We start from the raw sequence: 15,531 nt of genomic DNA, 5'->3' as shown, positions 1-15,531 counted from the left end.
TGACTTGAAATGTTAACTTGCTTTCTCTCCTGATAAATGCTGGCAGACCTGCTGAATTTTGCCAGCTTCCTCTGAACTTATAAAGTTGCCCATTCACTTGTATGCTCATTTACTATCCATAAATGAGCACAACAAAATCATGGATTTAACTTTGGATCTCTCTGTTGCATCTGTATGGCTCAATTCCACGTCACACAACATATTTACCCACTTGGGAACCAAACACTTGTTTATTTTATTACTGTATGTAAAATTGATGTCCTGTGCTGCTCTTGGGTAACTTCAGCATAATTAGGATATTCAATTCATGGACTGGCTTCTTCCACTGCTCTAAATAGGTAAATAGAAATAATTGAAACTACTTCTGATACTGAGATCAAAGGGTACTTTGTGAATTCTAGGCATCATGCCAGTACTGCAAGAAGACAAGTTTTTTTTAATAGTTTCTAGTACTTTACCCAATCGAAGTAGAATAAAACTTTGGAGATCTTTGTATTCAATATAATTTGTATAGAGTATTTTGTATATAGATAAAATAAGAAATTGGGAATCTGTATATTTGCAATTTAATATTGGTTCTGTCATGAGGCAGCAAGATGGTTTGGCATATGCATCACTATACACTATCGAGGTGAAAAGATGAGTGCAGCTGCTGCATTTCTTCCCCAAACACTGGGGGAACAAAAATCTGATATTCCATTTGGTGCTCCCATTGCATGAAGCTAAATGTTATATCATAATATCACCCTCAGGATATTTAAATAGACACGCATAAAATTTCAGACAGGACAAGTTCAGTGGAAAGGTTGGGGCAATTCCATTGAGGGTGGCAGAGTCTTGTTAAGAGGAAGAAGGATACTTATTTAAGGCTGAGGAAACAAAGTTCAGACAGGTTGCTTGAGGGATACAAGATAGCCAGGAGGGAACTGAAGAAAGGGATTAGGAGAGCTAAGAGAGGGCATGAAAAATCTTCGGCGGGTAGAATCAAGGAAAACCCCAAGGCTTTTTACACATATGTGAGAAATATGAGAATGACTAGAGCGAGGGTGGGTCCCATCAAGGACAGTAGCGGGAGATGGTGTATTGAGTCAGAAGAGATAGGAGAGGTCTTGAACAAGTATTTTTCTTCAGTATTTACGGATGAGAGAGGCCACATTGTTGGAGAGGACAGTGTGATCAGACTGGTAAGCTCGAGGAGATACTTGTTAGGAAGAAAGATGTGTTGGGCATTTTGAAAAACTTGAGGATAGACAAGTCCCCCGGGCCTGACGGGATATATCCAAGGATTCTATGGGAAGCAAGAGATGAAATTGCAGAGCTGTTGGCAATGATCTTTTCGTCCTCACTGTCAACAGGGGTTGTACCAGGGGATTGGAGAGTGGCGAATGTCGTGCCCCTGTTCAAAAAAGGGAATAGGGATAACACTGGAAATTACAGGCCAGTTAGCCTTACTTCAGTGGTAGGCAAAGTAATGGAAAGGGTACTGAGGGATAGGATTTCTGAGCATCTGGAAAGACACTGCTTGATATGGGATAGTCAGCACGGATTTGTGAGGGGTAGGTCTTTCCTCACAAGTCTTATTGAATTCTTTGAGGAGGTGACCAAGCACGTGGATGAAGGTAAAGCAGTGGATGTGCTGAACATGGATTTTAGTAAGGCATTTGATAAGGTTCCCCATGGTAGGCTTATGCAGAAAGTAAGGAGGCATGGGATAGAGGGAAATTTGGCCAGTTGGATAACGAACTGGCTAACCGATAGAAGTCAGAGAGTGGTGGTGGATGGCAAATATTCAGCCTGGAGCCCAGTTACCAGTGGCTTATCGCAGAGATCAGTTCTGGGTCCTCTGCTGTTTGTGATTTTCATTAATGACTTGGATAAGGGAGTTGCAGGATGGGTCAGTAAATTTGGAGATGATACAAAGATTGGTGCAGTTCTGAATAGTGAGGAGGGCTGTTGTCAGCTGCAAAGAGACATAGATAGGATGCAGAGCTGGGCTGAGAATTGGCAGATGGAGTTTAACCCTGAAAATTGTGAGGTTGTCCATTTTGGAAGGACAAATATGAAGGCAGAATACAGGGTTAACGGTAGGGTTCTTGGCAACGTGGAGCAGAGAGATCTTGGGGTCTATGTTCATATGTCTTTGAAAGTTGCCACTCAAATGGATAGAGCTGTGAAGAAGGCCTGTGGTGTGCTAGCGTTCATTAGCAGAGGCATTGAATTTAAAAGCCGTGAGGTGATGCAGCTGTACAAAACCTTGGTACGGCCACATTTGGAGTACTGTGTGCAGTTCTGGTCGCCTCATTTTAGGAAGGATATGGAAGCTTTGGAAAAGGTGCAAAGGAGATTTACCAGGATGTTGCCTGGAATGGAGAGTAGGTCTTACGAGGAAAGGTTGAGGGTGCCTTTTCTCATTAGAATGTAGAAGGATGAGGGACGACTTGATAAGAGGTTTATAAGATGATCAGGGGAATAGATAGACAGAGACTTTTTCCCCAGGTGGAGTAAACCATTACAAGAGGACATAAATTTAAGGTGAATGGTGGAAGATATTGGGGGGGGGGGGGGGGGGATGTCAGAAGTAGGTTCTTTACCCAGAGAATAGTGGGGGCATGGAATGCACTACCTGTGGAAGTAGTTGTGTCGGAATCATTAGGGACCTGCAAGCGGCTATTGGATAGGTACATGGATTACGGGAGAATTATGGAGTGTAGATTAATTTGTGCTTCATCTAGGACAAAAGTTCGGCACAACATCATGGGCCGAAAGGCCTGTTCTGTGCTGTATTTTTCTATGTTCTAGTATAAACCATCGAAGGAGGAAGAATCAGGAAATAATTTGTACGTAGAGATTGATGACGAATGATAGTGAAGAGAACCACTGTGCGCTATTTTCTCTCGTGTACCTAGCCAACCACCAGTATCAATCTGCAGCTGATAGATACCTGATCCCTTTCACTCAATCGTATACACCCATCCACCTTCTCCACAATGGCCACACTCTTGCACCACATATGCTGTTCATTGATGCATCTGGCATCAAAGTAGGAAAGGAGGATAACGATGGTGACAGACTCATTAGTTTACAAATAGAACCATAAATAGAAAATAGAAGCAGCTGTCTATGTGCAGCTTGCACGTTCTCCCCATGTCAGAGTAGTTCTCACCTCCACAATCCAAAAAATCTGCAGGGTAGGTGGATTGGCCATGCTAAATTTGCCCTTAATTGGAACAAAATAACTGGGTACTCTAAAAATCTTTTAAAAATAGCAGGCCATTTGAGCCTGCTCCGCCATTCATTATGATCATAGCTGATCATCAAGTTCCATACCTTTAAAAAATAAATTTAGAGTACCCAATTCATTCTTTTCCAATTAAAGGGCAATTTAGCGTGGCCAATTCACCTAGCATGCACATCTTTGGGTTGTGGGGGCGAAACCCACGCAAACACGGGGAGAATGTTAAACTCCACACGGATACTGACCCAGAGCCGGGATCAAACCTGGGACCTCAGGGCCGTGAGGCAGCAGGGCCAACCCACTGTGCCACCATCTGCCCAAGTTCCATACTTGATCCCCATGTCTTGATACCTTTAGCCTCAAGAACTATATCTAATTCCTTTCTTAATTTTTTCTTGAGTACCCAATTCTTTTGTTTTCCAATTAACGAGCAATTTAGCATGACCAATCCACCTACCCTGCACATCCTTGGGTTGTGGGGGTGAAACACACTGACACGGGAGAATGTGCAAGCTCCACACGGACAGTGACCCGGGGCCAGGATCGAACCCGGATCCTCAGCGCTGTGAGGCTGCAGTGCTATCCACTGTGCCACCCTATTCCTTCTTGAAATTACACAACATTTTGGCCTCAACTACTTTGTGGCAGTGAATTCCAGGTTCACCACTCTCTGGGTGAAGACATTTTTCTTCACTTCAGTCCTAAAAGTTTTCCCCCTTATCCTCAAACTATGACCCCTAGTTCTGAACTCACCCACATCAGGAACAATCTACTCTTGTCTAATCCTGTTCAGTTTCTCTAAAATCCCCTCCCACTCTTCTAAACTCCAATGAAGATAATAAGTCTCTCCTCATATGGCAGTCCTACCATCCCAGGAATCAGCCTGGTAAACCTTTGTTACACTCCTTCCATAGCAAAAACATTCCTCCTCAGATAAGGGCACCAAAGCTGCAAACAATAGTTCAGATGTGACCTCACCAACATCCCTTAGTTCAGATACGATAAAGGGTGGGTAGAAAGAGACCATGGGAGGGGCAGGACTCTGCAAGTTTTCTATTTGTAAGGATAATAATGCCCTTCAGGTTTCATCTTGCTTGAGCGCCACTGCCTTCATCTCAACCCTTCTCCCAACTTGTTTTTTTCTGCTTTCCCTCCTCCTCATTCCTTTCTTTGCTCCCAGTACTCTCCACTTAACTTCTATAATTTGCTCTCCCTTTTTCCTCCCTAACCTAAGCTTGAATGGGGAGGCTCGGCAGGGAAGGCCCAGTTTAAGGGATGGGAGGCTGCTGAATGGCACAGTCCGCGAAACCAGAGGGCAATGGCAAACTTGGTTGTATAATTTGGTGTAAAATCCTGGTTGCTCCCCAATCTTGTATGTATGATGTGCAAAGCTTTTCAAGCATTTCTGGCAGATATCCTTTGGCATTGCTTGTAGTAAGTCAGCAATTTTTATAATAAAATATTTTGACATAATACCAAGCATTATTATCCTTCACACTCATTTATACTGATAAAAGAGTTATGGTCCACAAAAGGGGTTATAGCTTTGAGCTCACATAAAACTGAAGGAAAGAACATACAAAAGTGCAAAGAATCAAGCATTTCCAGGGGAATACAAGATTGGCACAGGAAGACAAAATATTAGTAACAGCTGCAAAAGAGGGAATACCAAAAGAATCTTGCAAGGAATGGCAATATTAGCTAAATGTCTTCACAGTTGTAAGTAAATGGCAGTCTAAGGCAATGCAGATCTTTCAAAAACAGATGTCGGTAATACGGGAAATGAAAATAAGGAAATGGCAGACTTGTTGAATAATTACTTTGTGTCCATCTTCACCTTGAGGAAGAGGATAACGTAACTGCATTCAAAAGAAATTAAGAAATGGAAGGCACTAAAGTTAACATAAGAAAACAATTTTGTAAAAAAAATGACACAAAAGGCTGACAAATCCCCAGGACCCGATTGCTTCCGACCCAAAATTTTAAAGGAGGTACGTAACAAAATTTGGCTATTGATTGAAAAAATGTTTTAAATTATCTAATTGAATTGCATAACAGGCTTAAGATACTAAATGGCCAACTGCAATTGCTATGTGTATCAACGTCAGGGTAACTTTGGAATTGGGATGGGCATACAGGATTTTGCACCTTACAGCCTAGCAGTATCTTCAGGATGTCTGAAAGCCGAGGAGGGAATAGGCAAACTGGCCTTAAACTGCCTTTGGTTCCATTTGGACCACCGAGAACCCCATCACTTTCCTGCCAACCTCTTCTCTGACCTATTATATGGCCCTTTGAGCTGAGATCTATTTTCTCCATATGAGCCAGTTCCTTTCTTCGTGCACAAAGTGCTTTATCAATGCGTTTGTTAACTCATAAGTCATTTATTTCTGTGATTGCCGTATTGGAGAAAGGAAAGAAAGACAATGGTGGAGTTTGGTGGCAGTGAATATGGGAAGATTGGCTGAATGTGGTACAAATGGAAAGGAGGAGTTAGGGTAGTTATGATTGAGAATGAGATGACAGAACAGATAGAGGGGTAAGTTAGGAAACAAATTTCCAGACATTACAAAGAATATTCTTGGGTTTTGAGATTTTGAGATGGGAAAAAATGAACACAAGGTGCAGGACTAATAAAAAAGCAAAGTTGTATTAAACAAAACAAACACTGGTGGAGGATGGGGAGGAGGTTAAAAAAAATACACCGTGGGGAGTGGGATTAAAAGGAAATATAAAGAGTAGGAGTCAAACCAAAAGAAACAGAAACACTGGGAGTGGGTCATAATAATAACAGAAGAACTCTAGTTTAAAAACACACTGTGAGGGATTGAAAAGTGTACAAAGGAAGTTAAAAGAATCAAGTGTATTACTAAAAGAAATACAAGCACAAGAAGCCAAGGGAACCAAAATAGAAAACAAAAACTCCAGAAGCAGGCAATAAAAAGCAATCACAGGCAATGAAAATAAAAATAAACTCTTGGGCTAAAAATAGAAATTTATGGAACAGAAACAAAAAAATTTTTTAGAACAAAGTTTAAAAATAGCTGCAAGACTCCGTGTGGAGTTTGTACTTTCTCCCGGCGTCTGCTTGGGTCTCACCCCCACAACCCAAAGATGTGCAGGTTAGGTGGATTGGCCACACTAAATTGTCCCTTAATTGTAAAGAGAGAGAATTGGGTACTTTAAATTAAAAAGTAAATAAAAATAGCTGGAGTAGGACTAAATCAAGGAACAGCAGTAGGATTAGATTTTGATAAAACGACTTATCAAAATCAAGCAGCTTCGACAAGAACTTGAAAATCACTGGCAAACAGACTTTTGCCTTAAACCCTTCTCCAAACTTGAACCCCATGATTGACCCTGACCCAATTCCCATCACTCCTTCATTCAGAACAATTACAAGGGAAGCAGAATAGACAAGAGAACACCCCAAGTTTTAGCAGCATGGAGAGAGATGTGGGGGGGGGGGAAACGGGGACGGTTAGAGAGAGAGAGAGAGAGAGAGAGAGAGAGAGAGAGAGAGAGAGAGAGAGAGAGAGAGAGAGAGAGAGAGAGAGAGAGAGAGGAGAGAAATTCAAACCACTCTGAATGTTCACAACATAGATATCACAGCTGGGAACACCAAGACAGATGTGAGTCAAAAACCAAGGAACGACCAATAGGAGTTAGACCACCAGAATGAATATGTATTGAGACACAGCTCAATTTTATCAATAAGAAAACCCATGCATGTCTGAAATGGCATAGCATAGGAAATCCAGGATGTTATCCTTGTGCACTGTTTTATATGGTTTGTATTCAGCTATCATTCACACACTTTACAGTTAATTAACAAAATTGGTGACAATCTCAAGTCCCTGAAGTAATTTCCTTCCTGAGCATTTAAATTCTCTTTGACAGTTCAACTCATTGTCAAATGCTTAAGATGGAATAATTTGCATTACTACATTCTGTAACTCTGCAATGAGTTTATTGTTGGACTTATATTTATGCAAACAGTGGCTTGGAAAGAATTCATAATGGAATTTAGACACACAAATGTTTGTTGTAAGATTCTATTTTTAGGCAAGTTATTGAATACTATATATTTGTTATTCACAAAAAATGCTGTGTTGAGAAAACATACAAATAACATTAGTGAGGTGATTTCACCATCAGTCATAGAATTAAAAGTCACAGCTTTCTGGTACCCAAACTGTAAATTACATTTAACACTATAATACTAAAAAAAAATAGAAATATAAACAGCTTTTCCAAAAACTACATAGATTTCTGTAAATGAGGTTTATATATTTTATTGCCTGATAATCTCAGGATATTTTCCCCGCCTACATTAATCAGATCTATTAATCTCATGGGTATACGAATAATTTGTACATAGAGGTCTTGGTTAATGGAAAAAAATTAAAAATACAAGGAAATGCCACTATTTTGCAAACTGTAAAATTCAAATGACTTCGGATCTAGCCTATCTCTTCGACAAGGTTTTCTAATTGCTCAGAAAATATATCCAGTCTTCATGTAGGCATTCCAAGATTTAAAAAAAATAAATTCAGAGTGCCAAATTCTTTTTGTTCCAATTAAGAGGCAATTTAATGTTGCCAATTCACCTACCCTGCACATCTTTGGGTTGAGGGTGAGACCCACAGACACGGGGAGAGTATGCAAACTTCACACGGACACGGGATCGATCTCGGGTCCTCGGCACCTTGAGGCAACAGTGCTAACCACTGCACCACCGTTGCATTCCAGGATTTAAGTTGTTGCTGAAACCATAATTGTAGCCTGCAGCAGAGCAAGATCAGATCAAAGGTAAGGCAGTCAACTTTCCATTGTCATGGGGTTGAATGGTTCACAAAGAATATGTTGTTTACCTGACGACATACAAATTTTAATTAATTACTTACCAGACTCCGACTTTGTGTCGTGTGTAATGTTTTGTGTTGCATTTACATTGTAACTGAAGCATCAGCTCATGCTAAACTTACAGTGTAATTATGTAATTTTATTGCTGATGGTAACCTTTTATTCTAAACAGGTTACAAAGATACGGCAGATTGTACTAGAATTGTTGTACTATACATTTCTAAAAGCGTGTACTGTAATTTTTCCTCAGTCAGCACACCTCAAACATTCAGAACATCCACTGTCTTTCCAAACTTGATATTTTTTTCCTGTCTTCTCTTAAGAAGCATACAAGTGCAGTCTCACGGCACAGAGGTCCAAGGTTCGATCCCAGCTCGCGTGGAGTTTGCACATTCTCCCCGTGTTTGCGTGGGTTTCGCCCCTACAACCCAAAGATGTGCAAGGTAGGTGGATTGAACACGCGAAATTGCCCCTTAATTGGAAAAAATGAATTGGGTACGCTAAATTTATTTTAAAAAAAGAAGCATACAAGGACTTAATCACAGTTATGTTAGCTTTTCTTACATGTCTACCGAGCTAACCCCTTTGAATGTTTTGATTTCCTCTTATTTTTCAGTTGTCGCTTGAGCTTCTTTCTATGCCTAGGATGCATCCATAATGGATACTGTCCATGTTCATTCAAAAGAGTATTTTTGTTCCTTTTCTTATCGATGTCCATGGTAGAAGCATCATCTGTGAAGGATAAGTTTTGTTTACATAGTTATAAAACATTCAAATTAATTCTCAGGCCATCAACATCCAAGTTCTGACAAGTAGTACCTTACACATAAACCATCATAATACCATGCAAATTAATCAAGTGCAAGTATGTACTCTACACAAACTAGGGAAGATCCAGAATTAATCCATGTTCAGTTCTGAATTAGCCAATCTCATGGAGGATTATTTCTTCATTCTTTCATGGGAGGTGGGAGTTGCTGGTGAGGCCAGCATTTGTTGCCCATCCCTAATTACCCTTGAACTGAACGGTTTGCTCAGCCATTTCAGAAGGCAGTTAATAGTCAACCTGTGTTGCTGGAGTCACATCTAGGCCAGGCCAGGTAAGGATGGCAGATTTCCTTCCCTTAAGGACATTAGTGAGCCAGATGTTTTTTTTTACTACAATCGATTATAGTTTCATGGTCACCTCACCATTACTGGTACGAGCTTTCAATTCCAGATTTATTAATTGAATTTAAATTTCACTAGCTGTCGTTGTGGGGTTTGAAGCTATGTCCTGGGAACATTAGCCTGGGCTTCTGGATTACAAGTCCCGTGATATTACCCGTATTCGATCATCTCCCCTTGATGCCACAGATATTACAATCAAACTCAGCATCCTTGCAGCAAGTGTGTGGGTACACACATCAGCAGAGGATAGCATTGGGTTTGGTTGTAATGCCATCAGTCAACAATGACTATTCAGGTTAAACATTAAGAATTAAACAGTGCCATTGGCCATTGCGTTAAGATCTGCCACTGGGTGGAGTGGGATAATAATAATCGCTTATTGTCACAAATAGGCTTCAATGAAGTTACCGCGAAAAGCCCCCAGTCGCCACATTCCGACGCTTGTTCGGGGAGGCCGGTACGGGAATTGAGCCCGCGCTGCTGGCCTTTTTCTGCATTAAAAGCCAGCTGTTTAGCCCAATGTGCTAAACCAGCCCCTGATAAAGCAAGGGAGGGAGAATATGTTCTTGTATGCAGATGGTCTGTTTCCTTATATCACGGACCCAGTCTCCACCATGGATGAGGTAATGAAGCTACGTCGGAGTTTCGGTTCCTTCTCGAGTAAAAGTTGAATTTGGATAAGGGCAAATACTTTCCAGGGAATCCTCCAGGGAGAGAAGCCGATCTGGGATGTTGCCTTTTTGTCTTGCCAGATCTAGCTTTCATTATCTGGGAATCCGGGTGGCCCATAATTGTCCCTTGCTTCATAAATTAAAGTAGGCTAGTCTGGTGAATGGGGTTAAATCTGACTTAGCGGACAGGGTTCAGACTGTTAAAATTAATGTCCTCCCGTCTCACCATTTTCCTTGGCTAGAGTCAACAAGGTGCTAGCTTCCTTCAGCAAGAGAGAGAGAGAGGAAAGAGATGAGAGGAGAGATTGTTATTTTGTCGCTGAGCAGCTAATATCGAAAAAGTACTTGGGTGGCTCAAGGATCCGAATTCCAAATGGCAGATGCAGGTGTGCTCTTGTAGGGGTTCTAGTTTGAGGCCCCTGGTAATTGTCACGCTTCAGTTTTCCCCTGCAAAATTTACCTCAAGTCCAGTAGTGGTGTCCACTTTGAGGATTTGGAGGCAGTTTAGACAACATTTTAAGCTCAGCTCCATGTTGTTGGTTAGCCACCATTTGTGGAATCTCTTTGTGCCAGTTGGTTTAGACCTGAAGTTCAGGTCATGGAGAAAGGGGCTGGAGAGGTTTGGGGTCCTATTTTAGAGGGTAAGTGCCAGTTTTGAGGAGCTGTTGAACAAATTCCAACTCCAAAGTAATAACTTATTCTAATATTTCCAGGTTCACGACGTCTTGCGCAAGGAGATCTCTTCATTTCCCTTGGCACCTTCGCCCTCCCTGCTGAATAGGATCACATCTCTGGTCAATTTGGCTGAGGGGAAAGATTTTGGACATTTATGGCCAGATCCTGTCGGCGGAGCAGGCTCCGTTGGATGAGGTGTTAAGGAAGTGGGAGGTGGAGTGAGGCCCTTCACAGGGTCAACTCAACCTCCTAGGTGCTAGGCTCAGCTTGATTCAGTTCAAGGTGGTGCCCAGGGCGTGTCTGATCAAGACGAGAATGAGTGCTTTTTTTCTCGGAGGTGGAGAATCGGTGCGAATGTTGTTCTCGGGAACCAGCGAATCATGCCCATAGTCGTGACCTAAACTTGCAAGCTTATGGGTCGCCACCATGTATGGGATTCTGCATATGAAACTGAAGCCTTGTCCCCTGGTGGCCATTTTTGAGGTTTCAGACTCAATAGTGCTACAGATGGGGGTGAAAGCAGATGTCCTCTCCTTTGCCTCATTGTTAGCCCGGGAGGCGGGTTCTACTGGGGTGGAGATCTCCTAATCCGCCCAGTGCCTCGGTCTGGTTGGGTGACCTAACAGAGTTCCTATATCTGGAGAAGGTCAAGTACACCATTCGAGGGTCGGTAGAAGGCAACCATTGATATAGTTTTTCAGAGAATGTGAGACCATCAGCTGTTAGGGGTGGGGGTTTAATTTTTAGTTATATGTTGAACGGTTGGATTTGGTGCAGTTGTTAATTATTGATTGCGCTATTCATGTATTGTATCTTTATATATTTGTTGGTTAGTATGGCTTTGTTTTCTTGCAATGAAAAATTTCTTAAATGTAAAAAATATATATTTGAATTAAATAGCGCTGGTGACAACTGTTTTGAAAACGGAAACAAATGTTTTTTTTCTTAAAATTTAGAGTACCCAATTCTTTCTATCTAACCTGCACATTTTTGGGTTGTGGGGGTGAGACACGGGAAGAATGTGCAAACTCCACATGGAGATTGACCCAGAGCCGGGATCGAACCCGGGTCCTCGGTGGCGTGAGGCAGCAGTGCTAACCACAGTACCACCGTGCCGCCTGGAAACACCGTTAATTTACAGATTCAAACCCCTCAATTTATAAATGTTATATATCCTCTTCCTCACAGCGCCTTGAAGTCAGGAGACATGATAATCTCCTATTCTCGGGCGGCACGATGGCACAGTAGTTAGCACTGCTGCATCATTATGCTGAGGACCCGGGTTCGATCCCGGCCCCAGGTCACTGTCCGTGTGGAGTTTGCACATTTTCCCCGTGCCTGCGTGGGTTTCACCCCCACAACCCAAAGATGTGCAGGTTAGGTGGATTGGCCACACTAAATTGCTCCTCAATTGAAAAAAATAATCGGGTACTCTAAATGTATATTAAAAAAATAATCTCCTACTCTAACTCACCAACTCCTCCCTTATGTTGCATCCCAGAATTTTCAGGCCGCTGAAATTCATTGTGGATGCTGCTTAATCAAACTTTCTTGATTAAATTTGGCCTTAGGTGCATCTAATATCATGGACATCGCCTAATAGTTTCCCAACACTGAAAAAAATTACCATTATCTCCTTTGGCTGGGTTCTGTTTGAGTTTTTCACATGAGACCACAGTTGCAACTTCTTTCACATCATTCATGGTAATATCACCACTGCCATCTGCTCCGAGTATACTTTTCAGCCGCGCAAGCTCCTTTGGCGCATTTTTCTTCCTCTTTTCTGCCCGCATCTTCCGCTTCCATTTACTCCTTAGGCTTTTTGCCATTCTTTGTTCTGCATTTTAGAAAAAATTAAATAGCATGAACCCCAAGTTAAATATAAAAGTTTGTATGACATTCATAAAGATAAATAAGATGTCTCCCCCCCCCCCCCCCCAATGGCATAATGGGTAAATGTAATGCACCATGAATTATTGAGCTATACTAAGTCTCACGTTGGATCCTTGGGCAAGGAGAGAAGAGAAACCAACTCGGAATCCTGCTCGTTATCCAGTGATTCTCTATATTGTCAATTTTATTTGTGGGCGGCACAGTGGTGCAGTGGTTAGCACTGGGGACCTGGGTTCGATCCAGTCACTGTACGTGTGGAGTTTGCACATTCTCTCCGTGACTGCATGGGTTTCACTCCACAACCCAAAGACGTGCAGGTTAGGTGGATTGTCTACGCTCAATTGCCCCTTAATTGGGGGGGAACAAAAATTAGGTACATTTTTTAAAAAAAGTCAATTTTATTTGCATAGACAGGTTTGAATTCACTTTTTCCAAGTTCAAAGCAAACTCATTTGTTAAGATTGGTCATTTGACCGAGTCTCTTGAAAGTTAGTTTGGAATCATAATCAACCTTAGCACAAGTCTACCTCTTCAAGGACGGAAGAACATTTTAATATTCAATAACCTTTGATTACATTTTTGTGGTCATTCTGGGTCATTTCATGATATAAATGCACGATATTGATGGTACTCATTTTAATTAACAACATCATATCAGCAGTGTATTAAAACCCAAATAAAAAATAATCAAGCAACAATCATTTTCCTCCAATCCCTTCTTGATTTGGAGCATTTGAGTGTTCTTCAGTAGCTTGCCAAACTACAATTATTAATGTATGGCTTTGACAGTGACTACCAGCAGGCAATGCAGTTGTGCCCAATCCGGCTTCGCTCATTCTTCATACGGGTGGTTTGCCAGAAAAGACACCTGGAGCATTAACCAATTCCCTGTCTGCTAAAAAAAACTGCTGAGAACAATTGTAACAATTCTCCAGCCATCACTTATATCCATCACAGATCATGAAACATCCTTTTCTGTAACACACTGGATAAACTCATTTGGGACACTGTCTGGCCAACAAAACTACTATACACAATACAATTTGTGAAAGTTTTAAAAAGTCTAGCATCTTTACTTCAAAATACAAGTTCCATATTCTTGGCTATTCATTTTAATTTCTAATATTGGATAGACAGAATGTACAGGGAGGACAACAGAAAGCAACTTTAATATTTTATTAAAAAGTCACCCTCACTAAAAGCAATTTTAATGCCCCACCACTAGATTAAAGTTCTTTAGTCTTCTACTTTATTTGTATTATACTTTTAACTTTGTGTTATTTTAACCATTTGCTATGGGTGTATTAGTTCATAAGTTAAACTCACCAAGTGACTCAGTTCCTTCGACAACTTATAAAAGAGTTTATCTACTATCTACTATATTGTTACCAACTTTTACAGATGCACTATAGAAAGCATCCTATCAGGCTGCATCACAGCCTGGTATGGCAACTGCTCGGCCCAGGACCGCAAGGAACTTCAGAGAGTCGTGAATACCGCCCAGTCCATCACACGAACCTACCTCCCATCCATTGATTCCATCTACACCTCCCGCTGCCGGGGGAAAGCGGGCAGCATAATCAAGGATCCCTCCCACCCGGCTTACTCACTTTTCCAACTTCTTCCATCGGGCAGGAGATTCAGAAGTCTGAGAACACGCACGAACAGACTCAAAAACAGCTTCTTCCCCACTGTCACCAGACTCCTAAATGACCCTCTTAGTGACTGACCTCATTAACACTACACCCTGTATGCTTCAACCAATGCCAATGCTTATGTAGTTACATTGTATATCTTGTGTTGCCCTATTATGTATTCTCATGTATTTTCTTGAATTTTGTTTAATTCCCTTTTCTTTCATGTACTGAATGATCTGTTGAGCTGCTTGCAGAAAAAAACCTTTCACTGTACCTCGGTACACGTGACAATAAACAAATCCAATCCAATCATAGTGTTGCTGTACCAGGACAGACCAGCGTGTGAGGCAGTGTATGGAAATATGGATCAGCCCTGCGTGTGCTGCAGTGTTTGGGAGTATAGGCCAGCAGTGCGTGCTGCAGTGCCTGGGACTAAGTCCCAGTGTGTGAGGCAGTGTGGACTGGCCGCATGTTTGGGACATGTCCAGGAGTATGGAGCGGCCCATTGTGTGGGGCAGGGTCTGGGAGTGTGGACTGAGTATCTGTATGGGGCAGTGTCTGGGAGCATGTCGGCCAAGTGTGCATGGAGTGTGGACTGGCCCAGTGTGTATGGGCAAGAGACTGGGAGTGTGAACTGGCTCAGTGGTGCGGGTAAAAGACTGGGAGTGTGAACTGGCCGTGTGTGTGTGTGTGGGGGGTGGGACTGCGGACCGGCGGGGACTGGGTCGGGGACTGTGGGGCAGATTTACCATCATGGTGAGGGTGTGGAATTCTCTTCACATTCCTGAGTGATCAGGTTTGAAATCACATTGGCTGGGGGGTTATTTGCCGGCTGTGGGCAGACTGGCCGGGCCCCGATGCTGTGCTGCGCCGTGCGGACATTTCCCCAGGAAAGGAGCCGGAGGCCTCGGGCCCTGGAAGCAGCCACACCGTGCCTCTGGCGGCGGGGTTTGATCAAACCCCCACCTCCAACAATCTCATGGTTCTCTTCGCAGTTCCACGGCTGAGGACGAAATAAAGGAAAAAACATTCACTTACCTCAGTTAACACAGCTTGAGTAATCCAAGCACGCGAGAGCACCAGAGCATTGTGGGAACGCAGAGGGGCTGAGCCGACCTCCCAGTCCTCCTCCCAACGTTGGAGCACCAGAGCATTGTGGGAACGCAGAGGGGCTGAGCCGACCTCCCAGTCCTCCTCCCAACGTTGGAGCACCAGAGCATTGTGGGAACGCGGAGGAGCTGAGCCGACCTCCCAGTCCTCCACCCAGCGCAAGACAGCCTTCATCACTGATTGAACTCCATCTTCCCAAAGCAATGGCACTTACAGAGACTTCATCATTGCAAAGAATCAATATGCATTCTATTGTTAAAATTTGGTAAATCCG

General features: G+C 42.5%; 1 protein-coding gene across 1 annotated transcript; it reads right to left on the bottom strand.

Annotated features, from left to right (window-relative positions):
* Nucleotides 1–7,276: 7,276 nt before the first annotated feature.
* On the bottom strand, nucleotides 7,277–15,325 carry llph (LLP homolog, long-term synaptic facilitation factor). The gene is made up of 3 exons (XM_038780169.1): nucleotides 15,186–15,325; nucleotides 12,245–12,454; nucleotides 7,277–8,833 (listed from the first exon to the last, which is right to left on the bottom strand). The coding sequence occupies exons 2-3, from the start codon at nucleotides 12,444–12,446 to the stop codon at nucleotides 8,670–8,672; spliced, it is 366 nt and encodes a 121-aa protein (XP_038636097.1). The 5' UTR covers nucleotides 12,447–12,454; nucleotides 15,186–15,325; the 3' UTR covers nucleotides 7,277–8,669.
* Nucleotides 15,326–15,531: the final 206 nt, after the last annotated feature.

The sequence above is a fragment of the Scyliorhinus canicula genome, chromosome 20, assembly GCF_902713615.1.
Source record: "Scyliorhinus canicula chromosome 20, sScyCan1.1, whole genome shotgun sequence".
In the NCBI taxonomy this organism is placed as follows: Eukaryota; Metazoa; Chordata; class Chondrichthyes; order Carcharhiniformes; family Scyliorhinidae; genus Scyliorhinus; species Scyliorhinus canicula.
The sequence above is the reverse complement of the archived record's forward strand: the minus strand, read 5'-3'. Positions and strand labels throughout refer to the sequence as shown.

Bases quoted from the DNA above. Each gene is read 5' to 3' on its own strand.
- llph (XM_038780169.1), bottom strand. From the start codon at position 12,446: ATGGCAAAAAGCCTAAGGAGTAAATGGAAGCGGAAGATGCGGGCAGAA. The intron at 8,834-12,244 runs GTAATTTTTTTC...TATCCTTCACAG, and splicing joins CCCAGCCAAAGGAGATAATG to ATGATGCTTCTACCATGGAC.